At 44.5% G+C, this 21383-nt stretch overlaps 1 protein-coding gene across 2 annotated transcripts in view; it reads right to left on the minus strand.

The window, feature by feature from the left end:
* The window catches only part of snx25 (sorting nexin 25), a 251246-nt gene that overhangs the window by 208573 nt on the left and 21290 nt on the right, over positions 1-21383 (minus strand). For both annotated transcript variants that reach the window (XM_041186048.1, XM_041186047.1), the window contains exon 3: positions 2320-2404. In XM_041186048.1, coding sequence (XP_041041982.1) covers positions 2320-2404 — 85 coding nt within the window. The remainder of the gene's footprint in view (positions 1-2319; positions 2405-21383) is intronic.

Here is a 21383-nt window from a genome sequence, read left to right on the forward strand (position 1 = left end):
CGGTGGTGTAGTGGTATTGTCACTGGATTAGTAATCCAGAGACCCAGGGGCAGATGGTGAAATTGGAATTCAATAAAAGAAGTCTGGAATTAAAAGTCTGATGGTGGCCACAAAACAATGTCGATTGTCGTAAAAAGCCCATCTGATTCACTCAAATCCTTTGGGGAAGGAAATCTGCCATCCTTAACCAGTCTGGCTGACATGTGACTCCAGACCCACAGCAATGTGGCTGACTCTTAGATGCCCTCTGAAATGGCCTAGCAAGCCACTCAGTTCTCAAGGGCAATTAGGGTTAGGCAATAAATGCTAGCCTAGCCAGCGATGTCCCCATTCCACGTACGAATTTAAAAAAAATTGACTGATGGGACAGTAATTGGCCAGGTTGGATTTGTCCTGCTTTTGTGGATGGAACATACCTGGGCAATTTTCCACATTGTCAGGTAGATATTTTAGCTGTACTGAAACAACTTAGGTTGGGGCACTGCTAGATCTGGAGCAGAAATCTTCAGTATTATTGTTGGAATGTTGTCAGGGCCCACAGCCTTTGCAGTATCCAGTGCTTTCAGCCGTTTCTTGATATTACAGTGAGTGAATCGAATTAACTGAAGACTGGCATCTGTGATGCTGGGGACCTCCAGAGGAGGCCAAGATTGATCACCCACTTGGCACTTCTGGCTGAAGATGCTGACAAATGCTTCAGCCTTGTCTTTTGCACTGATGTACTGGGCTCCCCAATCGTTGAAGATGGAGATATTTTTAGAGTCTGCTCCTCCAGTTAGATGTTTAATTGTTTAGCTCCATTCACAACTGGATGTGGCAGGACTGCAAAGCTTAGACCTGATCTGTTGGTTGTGGGTTCTCTTAGCTCTGTTATGATCCTAGCTACTACTCGACAAGACAGATTCCTGGGTGGAACCTAACTTGATAAATCCTAACTACTTTTTGTTTAGAAACGTGGAGGGCAGCTACTAAACAGGAGTCTGCTGAACTTTTAAAAAAACAATAAAATACTTAGTAAACAAGAAAAAGATGAACTATATTACCCTATACTTCACCCACAACCATGACTTTACACATACATACAGATTCGTAAGGATACCTCAAGTTACAAAATCTATCTCACACTCTAATGTCCAAAGTATACAGTCCATGTAAACCAATAAGTGGCCTGTGGTCAGACACACCATATTCCAAAATCAAGCTACAGATGCCAATCTGTCTAATTTCACTAAACAGGATCTGTTCCAGATTCTTGTCCTCATTCTTTGACATAACTATCGCCTTGGGATCTTTTCCTGTCCCACTTTCGGGTTTTGGGACTTTCTCCTTGCTCTCTGTCCCTTTCCAGTGTCCAGCTTCTTCTGGTCACCACGGACAAGGAGATCCGACACCAGATCAGCTGCGCCAGCTCAGCCGTGCCAGCTCAGCCATCTACAAACTACAGCAGCAAGTGTTTGACAACAAGAGTAGCTGTAGTCACTATACTCCTGTACGGCAATGAGGGCTGAACTGTGTATCAGCGTCACATTAGAAATTCCACCAGCATTGCCTCCACCGCATCCTCTGGATTCAAAAGGAGGACTATCAATAAGAGCAAAAACTAGTGTCCTTCTTGAAGCCAGGTCCACAAGCAATCAGGCAAAACTCTTGCAAAATCAACTACGATGGGTTGGACACCGGTTTCCAGATGGCTGAAAACCATCTCCCCACCAGGTCCCATTTTCTAAACTCTCAAATGGTCTGCGTTCCAGGGGAGAACAAAAATAATTCTTGAAAGACACTCAAATGCTCCTTGAAGCGCAGCAGCACTGACCTTATTGACTGGGAGGAGCTTGCTACCAGCTGTTCAAAATGGTGACAACTTGTCCATCAAGTGCGTCATGCTTCAAGTCCAAATGCGTTCATAATGAGGCAGAGCAGCATTGGCCAAGGGGAAAAAACAGGATCCCACTGCTTTGTGGGGTTTACTGCTCCTTATGCCCAAAGATCAGTGGGTTGAGAATTGGCCAGTTCATTCACGTGAAGAACCATGGCAGAAACTCGCAACCCTGGGTAAACATCATCCCCGAATCGAGGGATAGCCAACGACAAAAGGATATTGATTGCATTATTTGCCATCACAAAAAGTGTTATTTGTTTCTGTACCAATTATTTTTCAATGCCTTTGGATAATGCAAGTTCAGGTGTCTTGCATGTTTTACATTCACAACATACAGTACTCTCCAATTTAAATATTTATAGAAATTGGTATTAACTCAACTCAATTGAATGTTTGCTTTTCCTTGAATAAAAACCTCAAATTATCAAAAACAAACATACCTTCTTTCAAAGCTTTATCCATGTTGTGCGAAAGGACCACTCTTCGTGTTTGCACAGATTCAGAAGAATTGCCTGACAGGCGGCCCTGAAATTAAATATTTAAGTATCATGAACTTATTTATCCAGAGTATCAGTACCATACCATAGAATAAAAACTACAGACTATTTCACTGTGGGTTTCCAACTTTGGCTGAAACCCGCGGTTTTGGTTAGCTACCATCCTGCTTCCCATTGCCCCATTCCCACCATCAATCCCAATATGTCCATCCTCACGGCGCACCAATCACCTTATAGCATTTGGGAAGCCAAAAGACTCATCAGCATGATCCGTAATGCTGTCTTTATCCCTCTCCCCCACCCCACACCTCCAACAACTATTTTGTTTTAAACTAACAAGTATTGAAAGAAATTTGTTTCTTTTTCTTCAATGCTCCAACAATTTTTTTCCCTGGGCTGCTTGTCTCCTGGAAATTTATCTTCCAAGTCCTGGAGGATTAGCAACCCTAGCTCTAGCACAGCGATCATGATATCTAACAAGTAGTTTGACACAGCTCGAATAAGGACATTATTATATCTACTCTTAGCTGTTGGCAAGGGTTACGGAATTTCTGTTTCTTCATGGTTCAAAAAGCACTGATGTGAACCATTATTTTGTTTCTGATCAATAGAAACCAAATGAAACACAGAGTATTACTAATACATGCCTTAAGAATGATGGCTATGGATGAAATTCTCAGATTCCCCAGTAAATTTGGAGTCTATAAAACAGGCCTTGAGCCACAATAAATAAAAACTCAGTTTTAGTAGTATGCTGCTGAAATAAAATGTTTATTGTACAAGTATATAAAATATTATTTGTCCTTTTACTTTTGAACTTGCAAGTTAATAAGTCTAGAATTGGTAGAATCAAAAAGGTCAACACATTATATGCAGAATTTCATATGTAACACTGACCAGAATATCATTACAGATTAAATTACTTAACAAATAAGCATGAGATTTGGAGAGTACAAGGGAGTCAGGAACAAACAAGGCCATTCAGTCCATTTATCTTATCAATTCAATGCGTACACTTGTGAAATCACCTCTCATTCCCTGGACATTTACAAGATGTACTGCAGAAATTCACCAAGGCTCCTTAGCCAGCACCTTCCAAACCCACAACCACTACCATCTAGAAGGACAAGGGCAGCAGATAGATGGGAACACCACAACCTGGAAGTTCCCCTCCAAGCCATTCACCATCCTGACTTGGAAATATATCACTGTTACTGCAGTGTTGCTGGGTCAAATTACTGGAGCTCCCTCCCTAACAGTAAGGTGGGTGTACCTACACCACAGGGACTGCAGCAGTTCAAGAAAGCAGCTCACCACCACCTTCTCAAGGGCAAATAAGGATGGGCAATAAATGCTGGCCCAGCCAACGAAACCCACATCCCGTAAACGAACTTTTAAAAACTCCCAAGCTTCCATGAATCAGATAATTTTTTTGATGTTAGGACAGATTGCTTCTCATAAAATTCAGATATTGGAGACTGTTGCTTCCATCAGTGGCACCTTGCTTTGTTGCTGTTAAATTGTAACAATTATGATAGCTCTCCCCAAGCTCTCTGTTCTTTTGCCTAATCAACAATAAGTAGATCCCCACAGCAGTCAGAGCAGAGACTGATCATTTACGAAATTAAGCCCACAACTCCCATGTCGTTTTCAGTACACCAGTCCTGCAGTTCTGTAAGAAGGTTAATTCCATTAGCAAAAAAAATGTATTACTTTGGTGACTTGTCACACAATTCAGACAGGCTTCCACATTCATGCACATCAAGGGCAAAAAGTGAGTGGAACTGAATTTGCTATAGTGGTTGAAATCATATTTAGGCTATCTAATTTTTTTATAATGCTATCACACAATGCTAGATTTGGGTATGTGCCCAACTATCCAGTAAATGATTAACACGAAGAAATACTTGCAATGTCACCTTTCACAAACTCAGTATTCCAACGTGCCAATGAATACTTTTGAAATGCAGTAATTGTTGTAATGTAGGAAATGCAGTAGCCAATTTACACCCAATCAGGTCTCATAGACAGCAATGTGATAATGACCAGATACATTTTTTTTTAAAGTTATGTTGTTTGAAGAATACTGGCCAAGGGGAACTTGCCTGCTCTCCTTCAAAATAATACTGTGGAAATTTTTATGTACACCTGAGGACACAAGGCTTTGGTTTAAATTTTAAAGGCAGCGTCTTTGACTGCACAGCACTCCCTCAGTACTACACTGCAGTGTCAGCCTGGATTTTGTGCTGAAGTCTCTGGAGTGGGACTTGAACCCACAACTTTCCAAATTAAGAGACTAGTGACTGAGCAAAGCTGACCAAAAATCAAAAGGAGCAGAGTTCTCCATTTTTTTTAAACTAAGTGTAGTGGCAGGTGGGTTTTATGGCACAAAGCCCACTGCTCGAAATGGAGGGAAATCGCATCCAATTTTGTGCTTGGAAGCTCATTAATTGTGCACAGGCAAGTATCTCTCCAAATCACCTGGCGGTTCAGGATCCAATTTGTCCACCCCGCCGTTACCTGGTGAGGTCGAAGGTCTGGGTGCCATATTTAAACGCCACCGGAGCACACACATCTCACCTCTCCAGCCCACCTGCCTCCAGGACACACCCGGAGATGCCTTCCACCCAGCAGGTGGCAGCTACAAGCCAAAAGAAGGAGGCAGACCTGCTTCACTCACCAGACCCTCGAGGTCTTGAGCAGAAGGTCTTGGGCACCACGGGATGTCCTGTATCCCAAGGATGGTTCCAGGAAGAACAGCAGCCTCACCTCTCTGGCCTGGAAGGCTATCGCAAAGGAGGTCAGTGCGGCTGGAAACTGCACACATAATGAAATCCAGTGCGGAAAAGAGGATGAATAATCTCCGCCACTCCACCAGGGTAAGTCATCTTTCAGCTCCCTCCAATATCAAATTCAAGTCATGGCTTCACATAATCAAAAGGTTACTCTCTTCAGGGACCTCACACAAACATTAGCAGGGGCCACATATCACCACTGATTCACAAAGGAACCTTCCATCTCACCACCATCCCATCAATCGTGCTGCGCACTCCCCATCCTCATACCTACTGGGGCAGGTTAACACAGGGGACATGCATCTTTCCCAACTTACACTCCATCCCTTTCCACCACATACCTTTTGTATTCACCCAGGACAAGCTTTCCCACAACAGGCAGAAAAGAGCACAGGCTGCAATGGGGCTGTGGGGCGAGGCAGCTGAGATCACTGGGGAGGACAGGGATTGCTTCTGTGGTGAAGGGGAAATCTAATTGCCTCAGCATCTTAGTACGGATCACCTCCATCAATTCATCACATCACGATAGTCACAGTGAGTAACATACATTCCTCATGCGCGTGAACTAAAACTCTATTCTCTACATGGTAGGCACCAGCAGATCAAGGCCCACAAGGGTGCCCACCATAGGTCCCAGCCCCCAGACCATTTCTGAAGAGGAAGCAGAGGAAGAACAGTTGCTGCGTTCACCAGCACCCTCCGCCAGCGCAAAGACACACCTAGGTGGGGCATAACTCTAGATTAGGATCGGGCTAACCTACTGGGGAACACCGAACTGACATGTCCCCTTAGCAGTCAGAGACAGGGACAGCCCAAGTCTCCAGCACTCAGGAGGCTATTGGAGACCAGTCAACCACTCAGTCCAAGTCAAGTGATGAGCCTCTGCTGGAAATGCAACATCAGGCAGCGATTCAGCAGACTAGAACGAAGGATGGAGGAATCTGTCCAGGTTCTGCCTGATGCCATGGCGCCAACATGCAAGCACCTCGAGGTCACCATGGGCAGGTTGGTGACCATCGTAGACACCTTGGTCCAGCAGGTTTTGCACTCAGCCCTGGACTCCATGCCCACACACCCTGGTGGGCATCATTACAATGTAGGCGACACGAGGACCTTGACTTCCCTCCAGGTACACCTTCTTCTCAAGTGGTCAGTGTGGGGCCCTTGCACACCCATAGGGAGGCTGAGCGTTAGCCGGACACGCCGGGGGCCATCTTCTCAGGACACTCCAAGGGTGTGCAGACGCTCAGATTCCTCTCTGCCTGTGATGCATCCACTCCAGCTGCTCAGGCGGAGGCAGGTGCATCTGTCCAAGCATGACACTGTTACCAGGCCGAGGCCTGGAACCACCAGAGGATGTCCAGTAAGTCAGGACAGACATCAGGACGTAGCAGTCTGTAGGCTGCCTCCACCTCTGCTGCGGATGCCGGTCTCCATCCAGGCCTGGTGGTAGGGTTAGGAAAATTAAGAAATTTTGAATTCAATTTTGGGTCACGGGTGTGCTACCACTGTAAAAATATTTTATTTCTGTAAATACATTCGATGTTTAGTGAATGGGTGGTCAACTAAAGGCATTGTAATTACGTACATTTGAATCCTCAAACATCACCTGTAACCTGTACGGCTCGGTATATCCCCCATTCTACCATTACCAGAAAACCAGTGGACCAACCCTGCTTCAATGAGGGTTGCAGGAGGACATGCCAGGAGCAGCACCAAGCATACCGAAAAATGAAATTTCAACCTGGTGAAGCTACAATACAGGACTACTTGTGTGCCAAACAGAATAAGCGGCAAGTGATAGACAGAGACAAGGGATTCCACAACTAACAGATCAGATCAAAGCTCTGCAGTCCTGCCACATCCAGCAAGGTGATGGACAAGTAAACAACTCACTGGAGGAGGCAGCTCCACAAATATCCCCATCCTCAATGATGGGGGAGTCCAGTACAGCAGTGCAAAAGATAAAGCTGAAACACTTGCTACAATCTTCAGCCAGAAATGCTCAGTGGATAATCCATTTCGGCCTCTCCAGAGGTCCCCAGCATAACAGATGCCAGTCTTCAGCCAATTCGATTCACGCCACGTGATATCAAGAAACTGAGGAAGGCACTGGATACTGCAAAGGCTATAGGTCCTGACAATAGTACTGAAGACTCGTGCTCTAGAACTTGCCGCGCTCCTAGCCAAGCTGTTCCAGTACAGCTACAACATTGGCATCTGTACTGCAATGTGGAAAATGGCCCAGGTATGTCCTGTCCACAAAAGACAGGAGAAATCCAACCTGGCCAATTATCACCCCTTCAGTCTACTCTCGATCATCAGTAAAGAAATGGAAGGGGTCATCAACAGTGCTATCAAGTGGCACTTGCTTAGCAATACCTGCTCAGTGATGCTCATTTGGGTTCCGCCAGGGCCACTCAGCTCCTGATCTCATTACAACCTTGGATAAAACATGGGCAAAAGAGATGAACTCCAGAGGCGGGGTGAGTGCTTGCCCTTGACGTCAAGGCAGCATTTGACCAAATGTGGCATCAAGGAGCCCTAGCAAAGTCAATGGGAAAAAGGGGAAAACTCTCCGCTGGGTTGGATTCATACCTAGCAGAAAGGATGACGGTTGCGGTTAATGCAGGTCAGTCATCTCAGCACCAGAACATCACTGCAGGAGTTCCTCAGGGTAGCGTCCTAGACCCAACCATCTTTGGCTGCTTCAATGACCTTCCTACCATCATAAGGTCAGAAGCAGGGATGTTCACTGATGATTGCACAATGTTCGGCACCATTCACAACTCCTCAGATACTGAAGCAGTCCATGTCCAAATGCAGCAAGACCTGGACAACATCCAGGCTTGGGCTGACAGGTTTACCAGAGTAATACCTAATGCCTGGAAAGGGTGGGTTGTCTTATAAGGGAAGGTTGGACAGATTAGGCTCCTATCCGCTGGAGTTTATAAGAGTAAGAGGCATCTTGATTGAAACATACAAGATCCTGAGGGGTCTTGACGGGGTGGATGTGCAGAGGATGTTTTCTCTTGTGGGAGGATCTAGAACTAAGGGTCACTGCTTAAAAATAAGGCGTCGCCCATTTAAAACAGAGATGAGGTGAAATTTTTTCTCTAAAGGGTCGTGAGTCTTTGGAACTCTCTTCCTGAAAAGGTGGTGGAAGCAGATTCTTTGAATATTTGTAAGGCAGAGGCGGATAGATTTTTGGTAAGCAAGTGGGCAATAGGTTATAGGGGGTAGATGGGATGCAGATTTCAGATTACTATCAGATTAGCCATGATCTTATTAAATGGCAGAGCAGGCTCTAGGGACTGAATGCCCTACTCCTTCTCCTTGTTCGTACATGGCAAGTAACATTCGGATCACACAAATGCCAGGCAATGACCATCTCTAAGAAGAGAGAATCTAACCATCTCCCCTTGACATTCAATGGCATTGCCATCGCTGAATACCCCACTATCAACATCCTGGGGGTTACCATTGACCAGAAACTGAACTGGATTAGCCATATAAATACAGTGGCTACAAGAGCAGGTCAGAGACTAGGAATCTTGCAGTGAGTAACTCACCTCCCGACTCCCCAAAGCCTGTCCACCATCTGCAAGGCACAAGTCAGGACTGTGATGGAATATTCTCCACTTTCCTGGATGAGTGCAGCTCCAACAACACTCAAGAAGCTGGACACCATCCAGGACAAAGCAGCCCACTTGATTAGCACTCCATCCACAAACATTCACACCCTCTACCACTGACACACAGTGGCAACAATGTGTACCATCTACAAGATGCACTGCAGAAACTCACCAAGGCTCCTTAGACAGCACCTTCCAAACCCACGATCACCACCATCTAGAAGGACAAGGGCAGCAGATACGTGGGAACACCACCTTGAAGTTCTCCTCCAAGCCGCTCACCATCCTGACTTGGAAACATATCGCCGTTCCTTCGCTGTCGCTGGGTCAAAATCCTGGAACTCCCTCTCTAACAGTGGGTGTATCTACACCACATGGACTGCAGCGGCAAGAAGGCAGCTCACCACCACCTTCTCAAGGGTGAATAGGGATGGGCAATAAATGCTGGCCCAGCCAGTGATGCTCACATCCCATGAGTGAATTTTTTTTTTTAAATTGAGGTTTATCCATCCTCCCACTCAGTCTCCCTCAGAGATTCACATTCATGTGAAGTCAACCTCACTGAAGACAGACTTCGCCCTTGTGTGATGTCAGGGAGATGTGTTAAAATCTTTGTTAGAAGTGTTTGATTTGTGCGCTTCTAATCCACCTTCCTCACAGAAGACCATTGTGCAAAGGCAGCTCATCAGCCTTGAGTGATTAGCAGCAGTTATGTTTCCTCAGTGGTAGTGGCAAAGGAGAAGACATGGACAGGAGGAGGAGATCCCTAACCATGTCCTCATCTCACTGGTTACTGTAGTTCCTTAATTATGTGGCGATGACTGCTTCAAGTCAGCTCTCACATTGCTTTTGTTGTTCTGTGGACTCTCGTTTATCAGACCGAGCGCATGTAGAGGGCACCGCAGACCTTTGTGGGATCATGGCCTAGTGAGTCATGGCGCCAGAAGTCACAAGTATTAGTGCTGGACTCATTCTCAATTCAAATTGTTGGAAATACCTTGAGATGAAAAAGAATGACATTGAGGATCAGGAGCACTGTGGCCTTCTCCTCTTGGCCTCACTTTACTCCTCCTGGATTCTGGCCATGATTAAAGTGTCATGTCTCCCTCGTCTTGCTTCCACTACAGCATCGGCACTTTCAAACTGACCCTCAACACCCTCGAGGTTCCTGGGCCTCCTGATCTTCATCATCTGAAGAGCTCTCATCCTCCTCCATTTCACCCTCTGGCATGGGATCACCTTTTTGCAGTGCCAGGTTGTGAAGGGCATAACACACAGCAATGATACGTGAAACCCTATCGGGAGTATACTGTAGTGCGCCACCTGAACAGTCTAAACATTTGAAGCGCATCAGCAGAAACCCTGTGGTCTGCTCTAATAGGGAGCTTGTGGAGCTGTGAGCAGCACTGGACCCTTCCTCAGAATGACTCCGAGGGCAATGCACCAGTGTAATCAGCCAGCATTTCAGTGGGTACCCCTCCCCAAGCAGCTGTTCCTGCAGATGGTTAAGCCCTTTGAAATCTCAGGCGCCTGGGGGTGACTCAGAATGTATGAGCCATGGCAACTCCCAGGGTACCTGACACAAACGCGTATCATGTGCTTCCAATGGTCACACACCAGTTGTACACTGATGGAATGGCAGCCTTTGTGGTCTATAAACATTAGGGGCTGCGGCCATGGAGCCCTTAAAGCCACATGGGTACAGTCGATTGCACCCTGCACTCGAGAAACCTGAGATAGCTGCAAAGCCAGTGAATCTCGCAGCATGGCTAACTTCGAACAGAGCAAACCTCAGTGCCTTGCTGTAAAAGCCATCTGTGGCCTTCTTTATTCATCTATGTGTTACAGACTGCGAGATGCTGCAGTGTGGGTGGCAGTGCCTCAAAGACAAGGCACCAACAATGCAAGTAGGGCAGAAACCACTATAGACCATTACAGTTGCTATAGATAACAGATTGTGAGTTTCAATATTTTGACTCGTTACTCATCAATGTCTTCAATGTTTCATTTCAGAGAAAAGGTAAAAGCAAAATTGGATCCAAGGCTCAACACTGCCTTTTTGAGGATCCTAATGCAATTGGCGAGGCGAAGGAGGGAGTGATGACGCAGCCACAGCTCCAGGAGGAGGACCCTTCGCGATTGCGTTCCAGGCCGGAGAGGTGAGGCTGATTCCGTGTCCCCGATATCTACCTGAAACCTCACGATGCGAAGGTAGAGCTCCCTTTTGTTATTCTCCAGCCTCCCCCAATAATACTGGACCCCACAGCTGTTGTAGTGGACAATCCTACCTTCCCCCTCGAGCCAATCACTACTGAAGTGCCCATGACCCATATGGACCTCTACCCTTTCTATCTGGAGGCTGTGTGCACAGTCACCTACCGAGGTGAACCCTCCCAGGAAAGCTTCACATCGCCCCACGACTTCATTATGTGTTCCCCAAATATAGGCTGCAGATGCCTCCCATTACCATCACCATACCACCTGCAGCCCAAAAGAGAGACAGGCAAGCCCATGGACAGCAACTGTGAGACAGCCCTGCATACCAAGCTGTGCATTATTCCTACTGAGCACACAGCCCTTGACCCTCCCTAAAGCTGCAGTTCACCGTGCTCCCAATGATTAATCCTGCAGCATGCCCACTGCGCCCATGACCGTCTCCACTCTCTGACGGTTAACTGTGAGGTCCAGAGAGCCCCAGGACTGTCTAATATCTGACTGCTTTCCATAATGCCCCAAGGGTGACTCTACTCTCTGACTCCTGACTGCAAGCCACTGACCAGCGTGTTTGACTTTCAGAGTTTCCCATTGCCCTCATGACTGAAGACTACACGGTACCCACACCCCTTATGACTATATGCAACCCATTCATTTGTGGCACACTAACAATGCCCCCCCACTCCCTCCTCTCCATCACCCCCACCACACTCCCTCCTCTCCATCCCCACCCCCACCACACTCCCTCCTCTCCATCCCCCCCCCACCACACTCCCTCCTCTCCATCCCCCCCCCACCACACTCCCTCCTCTCCATCCCCCACCCCCCACACTGCCTCCCCCCCACCACACTCCCTCCTCTCCATTCCCCCCCACCACACTCCCTCCTCTCCATCCGCCCCCCCCCACTCTCCCTCCTCTCCAGCTCCCCAACTCCCCCCCTCCTCTCCAGCCTCCCCCACTCCCCCCCTCCTCCTTCCCCCCCCCCACCCCCTCCTCCACTCCACCGCCCCCCCCATACTGTGTGTCTCCCCCCCCACCTCCCAACCCCGCCACCCCACACTCCAACATCTCCCCCATTTGAAATGGTGGTTTCTGAGTGCTCAGTCCTTTATGAGTACCTCTGCACAGTGGTGTACTTGTGACTACGGAGGCAACCACTGGGAGCAGATCAACCACACAGCCCTGGCAGTGTAGCATTCCCCCACCACCGCAACGAGACGCGCAGCACTATGGAAGGTAGGCTATTTGTGTTGCGTTCACCTCGAAGTCACGTGCCAAGTGAGGTCCAACCTGTGCACACCACCCATTTTCAAACATGATCCAGGCTGATGTGATTTCCCGTTGGTGTGACAAGGTTGGTCGGCAGCATGTGACTCTGGCGAGAAGCTAATCTAATGAGCATTCCTAAGATAATGAATGCAAATTGCGTTCACACCACTAAGCAGCAGGATACCGGTCCTGCCATTAACCTGCCATGAGGAGAATTGCAAACTATTTTCACATTGGCATGTTTCCAACTTTTGGCCTCCTGCTAAATTCTCCACTATAGCCCGCCACAAAACCAGCCATGGCCGGGAGGGGAGAATGCAGGCCAAAGTGACCAAAACTAAGATAAGAGGCCAACAATCAAAATCTTTTATTTTTCCATCATCAAAACCTGATCTATCCATTAGGGAACATCACTAGAGAGTGAGAAAGCTAGTTAGTAATATAAAGACAGTTAGCAAGAGTTTCTATAGATATTTAGATAAGAAAAAAAGTTAAAATGAGTGTTGGTCCTATAAAAGTGCACCTGGGGAATTGATAATGGCAAGTAGCGAGATGGCGGATGAATTAAACAGGTATTTTGCATGGGTCTTCGCTATGGAGGACACAAGTAACACCCTAGAAATAACCGTAAATCAGGAAATAGAAAGGAAGGAGGGAGGAGCTCAGGAAAATTACAGTCACCAGGGAAGCGGTATTGAGCAAACTGTTGGGGCTGCAGGCTGACAAACCCATGGTCTGGAGTGACTTCACTCTAAGGTCTTCAAAGAAGTGGCTAGTGAGATAGTTGATGCATTGGTCTTAATTTTCCCAAAATTCCTTAGATTCCGGCAAGGTTCCATTATATTGGAAAATAGCAAATATAGCTCCTCTATTCAAAAAGGGAGAAAACTTCAGGCCAGTTAGCCTAACATCTGTCACAGGGAAAATGTTAGAAGCTATTAAAGATGTTATAGCAGGGCACTTCGAAAAATTTAAGGCAATCAGGAAGAGTCAACATTGTTTTGTGAATGAAATCATATTTAACCAATTTATTGGAGTTCTTTGAAGGAATCACATGTGCTGTTGATAAAGGGGAACTGGTGGATAAACTGCACTTAGATTTCCAGAAGGCATTTGATAAGGTGTTATATCAAAATGTTGCTGTGGAAAATAAAAGCTCATGGTGTAGAGGGTAACATATTGGCATGGACAGAAGACTGGCTAGCTAACAGGAAGCAGAGTTGGCATAACTGGGTCTTTTTTTGGTTGGCAGGGTATGACGAGTGGTGTACCACAGGGATCGGTGTTGAGGCCTCAACTTTTTACAATTTATATAAATTACTTGGATGAATGGACCGAAGATAAGGTTGTTAAATTTGCTGACGATGCAAAGGTAGGAAAGTAAATTGTGAAGAGGGCATAAGGAGGCTACAAATTGACAAAGATAGGTTAAGTGAGTAGGCAAAGATCTGGAAAATGGAGTATAATGTGGGCAAATGTGAAATTGCCCATTTTGGCAGGAAGGATAAAAAAGCTTATTACCTAATTGGTAAGAGATTGCAGAGCTCTGTGATTCAGAGGGAACTGGGCGTCCTAGTGCATAGATCACAAAAAGTTAGTATGCGGATACAGAAAGTAATTAGGTAAGCTAATAGAATGTTATCGTTTATTATGAAGGGAATTGATTACAAAAGTATGGAGGTTATGCTTCAGTTGTACATGGCACTGGCAAGACCACATCTGGTGTACTGTGTACAGTACTGGTCTCCTTATTTAAGAGAAGACGTAAATGCGTTAGCAGTTCAGAGAAGGTTTACTAGACTAATACCATGAATGGGCGGGTTGTCTTATGAGGAAAGGTGGAGCGGGTTAGGCTTGTATCCACTGGAATTTAGAAGAATAAGGGGTGACTTAATTGAAACTTGTAAGATCTTGAGGGGTCTTGACAGGGTGGATTTGGAGAGGATGTTTACTCTTGTGGGAGGATTTAGAACTAGGGGTCACTGTTTAAAAATGAAGGATCACTCATTTGAGACAGAGATGAGATGAAATTTGTTCTCTCACAGGGTCATGAGTCTTTGGAACTCTCTTCCTCAAAAGGCAGTGGAAGCAAAGTCTTTGAATATTTTTAAGGCAGAGCTAGATTCTTGATTAATAAGGGAATGAAAGGTTATTGGGGATAGGCTGGAATGTGGAGTTGGGGTTACAATCAGATCAGCCATGATCTTCTTGAATGGGGCCGAGTGGCCTACTCCTGCTCCTAATTTGTACGTTTGTGCTTAAATATCACTATTATATCCATTCTTCTTTGTTGAAAGAAGATTGGATGGCGAAACCATTTAGCAAGGGAGTGGGGTGGGGCAGAAATAAATATGAGCAAATCAAAGTGAATTTTGCTGATGGCACTGAAACCAAATCACTACAAATGAAGAACTAACCATGGAACCAAACTCCACTAGTATGGACTCCAACTACCTTGGCTGCATGAAAATGGTGAATCACCTTGGGTCAATTCATTATAGGGACCATTTAAGAGATAAAAACTGATAGAAAGTTGATGTTTTGTTATGACCACAGGAAGGTGATCATGAAAATAAAACTGCAGTGCATTGCTCCAAGACTACAACCCACATATGTTCCATAAAAGGCATCTGCTTGTTTCAAAAAGGGATGGGAACAAAGCGTTCCTTAGTTGCATCACTCAGTGATTTACATTGTTCATAACTCTCTGCACTTTAAAACTGCAGCAGGCCATTGAGAAATTATAGAAATATATCAAAATAACCCAGTTTGGAAAAACCACTAATATAAATCAAGATCAAGGTTGCGTCAGTGCAAGCTTGTTTGTCAGCATTTTAATAAATTTGCCCTATTATAATTTACAAAGATGTGAAAGACAAGAGCCGGAAAGGTACCCAATTTCAAGTTGCAGGTCGCAACCGTGTTACCATGGTTTTGGGTTTAGCATCTACACTGGTGACTTTGTCAAAAGCTTGATATAAAGCACTTCTGTGCAGCACTTGCTGCAAAACAAGCTCTGCCTTTGAATACTGTGGCTTAGTTGTAGGTGGTATTTACAGGGCTTGGTGTTTTTTTGATTCTCATGCTGAGCTCTCAGCCTCAGTCAGCCCAATAACTAAAAAAAAGCATAAATGGCACAAGGAAAAAGGCAACATAATCAAATAAATTGAGCAAGTCGACTCAGGCCATCTCTCCAGCTAATTATGGCAAAGCAGACACAGAAGCTTGAAAGCAGCTGGACTCCTCACACTTAGGTAACAGTTTGTGGCACAGGAAGGGGGAAGATAAAATCAAGTCTTCCTAAGTGTAATGGTAAGGGCAAGCTATAAGGATACAATTTCTTTTGCATCCACACACAGACACACACACCTCTTCTCAGCAGCAATAATCAGTCAGTGCCAAACCTGGACTGTTGCAGTTGTTTCTTAAAAAGTATTGTGCTTATGCAGTGCAGAAGCCACCATGCACACATAACACAGCCACACTCTGGCAGCTCCTGCTAGAACTATAAAAGTAGCCTCTGGCTTGAAAAACCTCTATGCATAATATTTATCACAGAGAAAGTTATGTACCTCCTATGACTCTGTCCATGAGATAAAGGAGAATTGGATTTAAAAAGCAGCTTCATGTCTCCCAGCACATCAAATACAATAAGTAGCTTAGAAGTGACTGCTATTATGTAGTCAAACACAGTAACCATTTTAAGAGCAACAGGTTTCCAGAAACAGCAGTGAGATGAATCAGTAATTCATCTGGCTTTGGTGGTACAGCTCGAGGGAGGAATGCCCCTCCTGGAAACAAAACTATTTGCCCTTCTTCAAAAAAGGTGCCACAGAGTCTTCAGGAGACATTCAAACTGCTGGAAGACAGGTGCCTCCAACAATGTAGCATTCCCTCAGGACTGTACAGATTGCATCAACCCTGCCATCTGCTCACATCACCATTCTGCAACTCAGCTCCAGGGACATTGAAGACTGATTAACAAGGCTAAAAATTCACACACAAGCAAATGATTTGCAAGAAATGAAGTTAACATGTGTTCCAACACTGCTGAAACCTAGGAGAATAAAAACACAAGCAGCATTGAAATAGCTTTTACTCAGCCATCATGGAGTAACTCCTTCATTTGTATTCTTCTAAACAGCAATGACATCTACTCATGATGGGTCACCACAAATTATCAATAATTATAGTCACTGAATAAACTTTGCCAAGACTGGATGCGACAGCAAATGAAAGCTTCCATCTCACTGTTTTGTAAATGGGCTACCAAAAAAAGACCAGGAGAGACATGATAATAACGTGTTTGTTGCTAAGAATTACTCAGTGAGAGCGCAAACAATGGCAGCTGTTGTCAGGCCAGATAGGTTGAAACATCTGGAAGCCAGAGTCAGAAATGCAGCCCATCAATTCAAGCATATTTACATGGTCGGCAAAAGTTTCAGCAGAGAAGGGAAGAAATCAAACTAATATTTTTTTTAAATTGTGGATGTGGAAGTTTATTGTTCTAGTATCCGAAATTGATCACGACACACTGGACCGACAAACCGAAGAAAACAGCTGTGTGTTAAAAGAAAAAACAAATCAAATAAACTGAATGGCGGAAGAGACTTCAGATAACTGCATCCTCGGCAGCCACGAAAGAAAACGCAACAGACTTTATTTCAGTGAACTTCCAACCAAACCAATACACCCAACCAGCCAAGAAAAATATTCAAATAAACTGCCTCTAGTACATTATTATTGGATCTGGTTCAGCAAACGTGGAGAAATTAAAATGTCACTCTTGTGATAATCACATGTAAAGCATCTGGAATATTTGTAGAGAAAAATTAGGCAAAGGGCCGCAAGGTTAATATAGTTCCCTCACAACGATGAAATGTTCAGAACGAAAGGACACCACATGCTTATGTAGATTAAGAAGTGTGTTCACTTAGACTGGTGCAGTCAATATTGCACACAGACAGCTCAATTATTTGTCTAATGTTACAATTATGAGGTTTATAAGATTATTATATTTTGGGGCCGCAGCTTTAAATTTAGGCTAAATGAACGGAGTCATGTGACCTGTTCTGAAATCTGCCTGACAGTAAAACTAGGCAGTTTGATTGTTAGAGATCAAAGGAAGGTTTAGGTTGTTTTACCAAGAAGCCACTGCAAGGAGACAATGGTAGCAGTCTCAGAGTCTACCATGAGTTTATTTTTGAGTCTCCCAAAGTCCCAGAAAGGTGTTGAAGTTTCTGGGTTGTCTACAGTTGTGCTGTAAATCATCCACTTATTTGTAAGATGAAAGGGAGTTGGGGTTGTTATGACCGAGCAGTTGGTAAAGCTGAGTTCTCTAAAAAAAAATCCTAGAGGGAAACTTTAAACAACTGTCGTAACCTATAATTTTAAGTGTTATGTTTGAGATGCAACTCTAAATTCAGGAATCATACCACCAGTTTGAGAGGTTTTATATTAAGCTAACTGAAACATTTTATTAATTTACACAAGTTAAATGTGTACACATGGCTGCAAATTAATAAGATCATAACTTTTAACAAATTCCCAAACTAATCGTCATTAAGGCAACAGCAACCCACAGACTTAACCAGACACTAGGCAAAATATTTTCACCTTACAAATTCAAAATGGTTCTATTCAATTTGATTCCCGTGGAGACAGTTACAGCTGCTTTTGATCTCACATGGCCTCTGCTCTACACACATACACGAAACTGAAGTTATACTTAGCACAGCCCATTGAATGTAAATTCTCATTGTATCACCAGCCTCTTCTAACAATAAAACCCCTTTCATAGTACCAATTTTATTAGCAATATTAACATATTGCTTTGGTTTCTGCTCACTAGGTGTCAGAATTCACCCTGCTTCTTGAATGCTCTATTCAAAAAATGCAAATGCACTCTACCTCTCTGTTTACATCTCAAAACTAGCACACAAAGCACCCAGATATAAAAACAAAAAACTGCGGATGCTGGAAATCCAAAACAAATACAGAATTACCTGGAAAAACTCAGCAGGTCTGGCAGCATCGGCGGAGAAGAAAAGAGTTGACGTTTCGAGTCCTCATGACCCTTCAACAACTTTTCTTCTCCGCCGATGCTGCCAGACCTGCTGAGTTTTTCCAGGTAACACAAAGCACCCAGACTAGCTGGCTTTAATCCAATTAAGACACACCCACAGACTAAACCTCTATTTTAAAAGAAAAATATTTCCCAATAATATTATAGCTTCATGACAGGGGTCAAGAATACCTAATTAGCATTTCTACCTAGACACAAGGTAAATGTGTTCCACATTGCCTTGGGGCGGAAGGCAGAGGAAACCATTTGAGATCAGATTTCAGGCTTCCCTAAAAATCAACGAATATCACAGACAGGTAGTAGAGATCTGTGTGGTCAGCAGAGGTAAGAGGCTACTTGGTTTTGCAAGTTGCCACCGTCAGATTTGGGAAGGGAATGGTCTGTTGTTGAAAAAACGCATCTTATAGCCATCTAAGGACTCAGAGATTTGTCCTGGCATGGCCAGGGGAAAGAAGAATCATCAGAATAGGATTTACTGCTGGTGGTGCATTTAAGAGACACACTTCCCAAAAACTGAGGCAAGTACCTGGAGATGGTCACTCAAAATTACTACTTGGCGAGGCGATGGGAACCCAAAGGATTCTGGGAGCAACTGTGCACTGTTTGCTACAAGAACTATATTGGGTCATAAATATAAGCTACAGAGAGGAACATTTCCCTTTTAACGTACAAGTTGTCTACAAAAAAAAATGTTTTGTCAAGTGCTTTTTTAGTCATTTGTTCACAGTAAAAGTTTTCAAATAGTGAAATCTTGCTGTCATTCTTTCAGCTTTTAACTGGAAGTTCGAATCTCTTTAAAAGTCATCAGTCGCTATGGAGATCGTAACACTATTAGATGAGTGTCGTGGTGGGTTTGACTGCACATTGCCACACAGAAGCAAAATTCAGAACGAGCTACTGGGCAGCTATAGTACATACAAGAAACTACAATGCTAGCCAAAGCTGAGCCCCCGGTCCTACAATCCTCCATATGGCTTGGTTATTTGGAACATCCAGATCAAATTCTCTGCAGCAACCAAAATGGAAAAATATTCCATGACACAAAAGCATAAATATTTAAACACTGTCCAATCATATCATTCTGCTTTTCCCAATACCTAGCTCCACTTTGAAGAGATCTAATCGTGCGTCTGATTTTTCACAGAAACATATGGAACAGGAAGGAAGCTATTTGGCCGTTCATGTCAATGCAGCTGAAAAAGAACTATTCAGCCTTGCCCCACTTTCCAACTCTTGTCAATAGCCTTGTAGGCTAAGGCACTTCAACTTCAACCATTGGCCAGCAACTGAACTGGACTAGCCATATAAATACTGTGGTGACAAGGGCAGGTCAGAGGCTAGGAATCCTGCGGTGAGTAACTCACCTCCTGACTCCTCAAAGCCTGCGCACTATCTACAAGGCACAAATCAGGAGTGTGATGGAATATTCTCCTCTTGCCGGGATGAGTGCAGCTGCAATAGCACTCAAAAAGCTTGACACCATCTAGGACAAAGCAGCCTGTTTGGTTGGCATCCCATCCACAAACATTCACTCCCTCCACCAATGACAAACAGTGGCAGCAGTGTGTACCATTTACAAGGTGCACCACAGGAATTCACCATGGCTTCTTAGACACCACCTTCCAAACCCACAACCACTCACATCTGGAAGGACAAGGGCAGCGGATACATAGGAACAGCACCAACTGGAAGTTCCCCTCCAAGCCACTCACCAAACTGACTTGGAAATACATCACCGTTTCTTCAGTCACTGGGTTAAAATCCTGGAACTCCCTCCCTAACAGCTCTGTAGGTGTACCTACATCACATGGACAGCAGCAATTCAAGAAGGCAGCTCACCATCACCTTCTGAAGGGCAATTAGGGATGGGCAATAAATGCTGGCCCAGCCAGTGAAGCCCACATCTCAAATGAATGGATTAAAAAAAATGCTTGGATATGCAGTTTTTTTTTCAAATGTTGTGAGGGTTCTGCCTCTACCACCCTTTCAGGAGGTGAATTCCAGTGAAAATATTGCTCCACTCCCAATTATTTTAAATCTATACCCCCTAGTTATTTCTCTCTCTGATAATGGAATAGGTTGTTCCTATCCACTCAATTAATTCTTCCCCTCAGCCACCCCTGTTCCAAAGAAAGAATCCCATCCTATCCAATCTTTCCTCATACTATGATTTTCTTGTCTGACAGCATCTTCAAATCTCCTCTGTACCTTCTTTCGTACAATCCTGCCGTTCCTGCAATGTCACCAGAACTGTGCACAGTACTGTAATTGCGGCCTAACTAATGGTATTTAACAAGCAGATGGCAAAATGTTTAATATGGTACAACAGTATAAGTGCTAATACATTCAACCTAATGTAGGTCATGGAAGTTTTAAGATGCTCAAAAGGGCAAAAAATTGAACAAAGTTCATGATTCGGGAGGGCGTGGTCTAACTTCTATAAAACTCTGAACATTTGAATCTTTTAAAGGATGTAGGGAGGGAGGAGGGATGGAATATGGGAACAGGGAGGTAATAATGTTACCATATTAAACATTTTGCCATCTGCTTGTTAAATACCATTCAAAAACCCAGTTTCATGATAAATGCATCATGTTAGCACACAAATATTTAGGTAAAAATACAATTTGTGGTTCAGCAGTTACCCTCAGTTTGTGTGTTACACCCCTCTCACTCAGCTAACAGGCAACCATACCTGGGCAAACAGATACTTTCCCTGGCTTGTCTAGTCCAACTGCCTCAGTCTAATTGGAGGGGGAAGAGCTGGTGGAAAGCAGGGTTCTAATGCTGGAGGTGGTTATGGAGATAGGGAGGGCCAAGGCTATGGGGTAATTTAAACAAGAGGATGCGTTTTTTTTAATTGGAGGCATTGGAGGGGCCTGGAGCCAAAGTTGATCAGAAAAGGACAGAGGTGATGAGCACATGGGAGTTGATCCGGGAGAGGATACATGTTGGATTTTACATGAGCAGAGGGAATGGGAAGATAGCCAGGAGAGCAGAGAAATAC

This window comes from Carcharodon carcharias, chromosome 4 (genome assembly GCF_017639515.1).
Source record: "Carcharodon carcharias isolate sCarCar2 chromosome 4, sCarCar2.pri, whole genome shotgun sequence".
Taxonomy (NCBI): Eukaryota; Metazoa; Chordata; class Chondrichthyes; order Lamniformes; family Lamnidae; genus Carcharodon; species Carcharodon carcharias.